General features: G+C 40.7%; 1 protein-coding gene across 1 annotated transcript in view; it reads left to right on the plus strand.

Moving 5' to 3' along the window:
• Positions 1 to 627, plus strand: part of LOC104162839 — a gene marked incomplete at its 3' end in the record, with an annotated part of 4351 nt that extends 3724 nt beyond the window's left edge. Inside the window, exon 2 of the mRNA XM_009701668.1 lies at positions 410 to 627. Coding sequence (XP_009699970.1) covers positions 410 to 627 — 218 coding nt within the window. The remainder of the gene's footprint in view (positions 1 to 409) is intronic.
• Between the last annotated feature and the right edge of the window lie 3897 nt (positions 628 to 4524).

Raw genomic sequence — 4524 nt, forward strand, 5'->3', positions numbered from 1 at the left:
TCAGCAATACTTTAGAGTGCTGGAAATACGAAATCTGTGTTCCAAACCAAAGTGGTCAACTCCTACGTTAGAAAGAAGTTACTGGATAGGTAGGATGATGGAGATCTTGCATGTTATGAAAATACTGATTCAAAGCGTAGTGTAAAGAGTATGCTGAAAAGAAAGCCACAGAATACATGAAGGTGAGGATGAAGTGCAAAACATTGTGTACAAGATTATGGTGCTAGAAATTAACCTGGCAGTTGATCATGTCTGTTCTGCAATGCTACTGAAATAACCCTTTCTCCGAGTTAGTATTTCAGGAAGTGTTTATAAGAATTTATAACTACTTTCTTTTGTATCTGCCTTCTAAGTTTTGGTGAGACTTCAACATAAAGTGCATGTTAATTAGTTATTTTTGTTGTTTTAGTTGACAAGGGCAAGCAGCAGCGTCCCAAGAGCTCGTGCACACAGACTCCAGCCTCCACAGATGTGCATTCGCCAGGCACAAAAACAGCCGAGTTGACACAGTACAAAACAAAATGTGAGACCCAAAGTGGAATCATCCTGCAGCTGAAAAAATTCCTGACAAGCAGTAACCAGAAGTTTGAAGCATTAACAGTTGTGATCCAGCACCTGCAGTCTGAGGTAAAAACCCACAGCTAATCAGTTTTGGCTTTGATATTTTTAATTATTTTCGACAAGGGCTTCTGAAAATACTAATATACGGCTACATAACATCTGTGTTTCCATTCCAATGATTTCTCTTTTCCTGTGGAGGTAGCAGTAAACCTGCTCCTGACATCAGTTGGGTAGAAGAAAAAAACAAACCCTGACATGGGGTTTTATGGCCTCTTTGCAGCTTCACATCCTTTTTAGAAGAGAAGTTTTTAAATGTTTGTAGTCAGAGAGTCCTTCAGGGTCGAGTATCTTTCCAAGTACGTACTTCATGTTCTGCCCTTGTAGGAAGGACTAGTTTCAAAAGATAATCTGCATGACCTTGCTTTGTTATCTGATATTGGATGGAAGAGTATATGAGGTAGATATGGTTTTGAGCTATTCGGAATAAAGTGTGAGTTATAATGGTTGTATTTATTGAATCCTGCATTACTGGTGGTGTCTTAAAATTATCAACAATTTCATTTAAAAAAAAATTAGAAATGCACCTAGAATTTAGAGTGGAATTAATCTGATGAGGTTTAATGTTTATTTGTTCTAAACTGTTTGACATACGTAATGACCTAATCAGTTTGATATTACACTAGAAATTTTTGGTCTGCTTTGAAAACTTTTGAGAGAAGAAAAATCTGAAGTTAAGGATACTGTAACATTTATGGATTTACACTGCAACAATTGATGCAGGCTTTAATAGCAGTTTCTTCTGCATTTATAACTAATGTTCCAAGATTGGTATCAATTTTATTTCAACTGTTCTGATATGTGGTGATTTTATAGTCTGGTATACAAAAAAGCATGGAGCGGTCTTAGTATGCTGCCATAAATGTAACATTCTTGGGTGATAGTATCTGTTTGTTTTCATTTCATCTAAAAATACTGCATTTAAATCCAAGTCTGGTTCAACTCAGTAAGAGCAGTGGCTCTTAGCCAGTTTTGTGGGTTTGGTTTGGTTGGGTTTTTCAGACTCTTGATTGGAACACCTTTCTCTACTAAGGAGCTAGTTTAAGATCTTCAAAGCAATTTGATACAATATTTTTGGATGCCTGTCATCTAATATGAAATTGTGAAATTTATATGTGAAATTCTCACTGCTAAACTTCTGTGCAGTCTTCTAATTACTGTATAATAAGCACCTTGATTTTTGGTAACTTTTATAATTAAATGTCTTGGCCTAGATTCTTCTCTCAGATTTTGTTTTACAACTTTTTGAAATTCAAGAATACTTTATCAATGTCATATTTCATGAGAAGAAGCCTGTCATACATATTTACTTCTTCCAGACTGTTTTACAGGTCACTTAATCTAAACATGATTTTTTTTTTAGAATGGGAATGGTTATTTTTTTTAAAAAAAAAAAAAGAAAAAATAAAAAAGGTGATGTTGAAGATGGAGGGAAGAGAGAACTGCATGGAGGAAACTAGTAATTTTGCTCCTTCTTCTCTTCATTGTTCTTTTGCAGAAGGAAAGAAAAAAAATTTATTTCTATCAAATTGTATAAAATTAGTAACCTTGGAGAGTTAAATCTAAGCACATGAAACTGGGCTAAATATGACGTATTGATGTACTTTCATACCAGTTATTGGTATTGATGTTGTTCTCTCCTTTCCCAGGATAAGCCAATGCTTGCTGAAGAGTCACTGTCTTATTTTTGCGTACCTACTATAGGGGTGAGGATGACTCTTCTGCCATGGTGGTGTAAGGAATACTCAGAATCTGGTATTTAGCTAGGGGAAACATCCTGTAGGATTTCTGTGGTTTAGGAAACACTGTGAAGAGTTGTTTTGGTTTTGCGGTTTGGTTTGGTTAGTTGGTTTGGCCATATATTTATTCTTCTGAAGTATCTCCTGGGGACCCCTTTTTATGTAGTTTTCAAACTCGTTGAGTAAACTCAGGGAGAAGCTTGGAGTTAGTTTTTAGCTTGTAAGGCAGGGGCTTGTAGCTGAACTACTGCAGAGCCAACTGAAAGTAGCTTCAGCTTTTCTGATTTAAAAAAAAAAAAAATCCTGCTTAACTGATTACATGAAGAACAAATCTGTGCTTCCATTCCTCCTGGTAGAGCAAGTGTGAAGTGACAGGATGCAATGTAAGGTGATGAAACCACTTGCTGTAACCAGGGGAAGGTCCTGCTCTGGACTCCTCTGGTGCTGGTCTGTCCCTGCAGAAGGCTGATTCAGCGTGCAACTACCAGAAAGCTAACCCAGCCAAAGAGAGAGCATTTCTTTACCAGGTTAGCGACATGGACTGTCCTAATGTGTGGTCAGAGCCAGCACAAGGGTGAGATGGGGTTGAGGACAGGCTGCCTGGCCAAATAGAGAAAAGAGCTGGAGTGGGCTCTTGGGTCTCTTTGAGACTATGCAGCCCAGCCTGAGCCTCTCCCACTTTCCCTGCAAAGCTGAAGTTACTGGGAGATGATTTCAGCTCTTGGGTTTGTTTGGGTTTGCTTGCCTTTTTTTTTTTTTTGCTTCTCTTTTTTTTTTTTTGTCAAGAGAAGAGGTTCCAGTGCATTTCTGCACAAAAGTTTAAAGTTGCTTCTGATGAGCTTGTTTGAAATAAGATAACTGCGAATGAAATCAGGATTTGCTGGCAATGACTTCTGTTGAAAATGCAGCCAGCCCATCTGCAGTTAAGTTGAGAGGCTGCTGTCAAAGGGTTAAATGAGATTGAGCAATGCTGCTGGGCTGTTTCTAGCCCAGCAAGAATCTCTGGCAAAACTCTGCCTGAGCTCAAACCTGTTTGTTGCAAGTGTTATCTTGGAGCTGTCAATACTGACAGCTGGCTCTGATAATACCTTCACCCTCAAGCTGTCAGGCTTTGTCCAGGGAATTTCTATGCTTAACTGCCTTTACCAAGACTCTTCTGAATTTTAAAAATCCTAAAAACCCAATTTCTACCTTGCAGAAGCTACTGTTGCACTGAGTTAATACCAGATGGAAACCCTCTTGGCATCCAGAACACTTGGTGGCAACGAACGGTGTGGCTGACAAGAACGTCACACTGTACCGAGTTTTTTCCGTTGTTAGAGCAGCTGTACGTGCGCTAGCGCTGTTAGAAACGTGTGTCAGACTGCAGGCTGATCACAAAAGCAAGCTCAGTCTTTCTAGACTACTGCACTCCCCCTGATCCCCTGGTAATTCCTGTGACTTTGTAACTATTTTCCTGTTTTATAAGCTGAAATGAGAAAGGAAAAGTGGCAGTACAGAGGAAATGGTGAAATCAGTCACTTACAATAGTGCATGAAGTGCCAAGGAAAGCTGTCTTCCGTTAACCTTCAACTGCATTAAGCTCTGAAATTTGCACCACTGCATAACTTCCCCTGATATTCATTTTGCAGATTAATTTTGAATTTATTTCTTGTCCCTTCAGTAACAGATGCATTCACAGAGGCTTTAAGTGCATGGTTTAGCACATCTGGGGTAAGTCAGGCCGTGACTGCCACTTCTGCAGCCCTGCCCTCTCCTCCCTTGCTCTCGTGTCTGCACAGGCCGGTGCTCGCCTGGCCTTGAGCAGCCAGCTAAGGCACCCAGGAAGGAAAAAAAAAAAAATTATTATGGGTCTAGTGTTAGAGATCTGTCCATACCCAAAGTGTTATGGGTATGCCCCCATGCAGTGGTTCACCACGGGCAGGAGTGGGAGTGAAGAACCACCAGCGCCGGGGTGGAGTGGGAACGTGAGCCCGAGAGGTCTGCAGCTGTGGGTAGGAGCCAAGTGCTCCCTTGAGAAGGAAAATCCCAAACTCGGATTACTTTAGTGTGATGTCTTGCAAAAGTACGTCACCAGCTGATGAGACCGGGGCTTGCATGAGCCTCTCCGCTTCACCTCCTGAGGGGTGCTCGGCCCCGGCCTCAGGGCTGGCCCCTGCAAGGCTGC

This window comes from Cariama cristata, unplaced genomic scaffold (assembly GCF_000690535.1).
Source record: "Cariama cristata isolate BGI_N322 unplaced genomic scaffold, ASM69053v1 scaffold17596, whole genome shotgun sequence".
Lineage (NCBI taxonomy): Eukaryota > Metazoa > Chordata > Aves > Cariamiformes > Cariamidae > Cariama > Cariama cristata.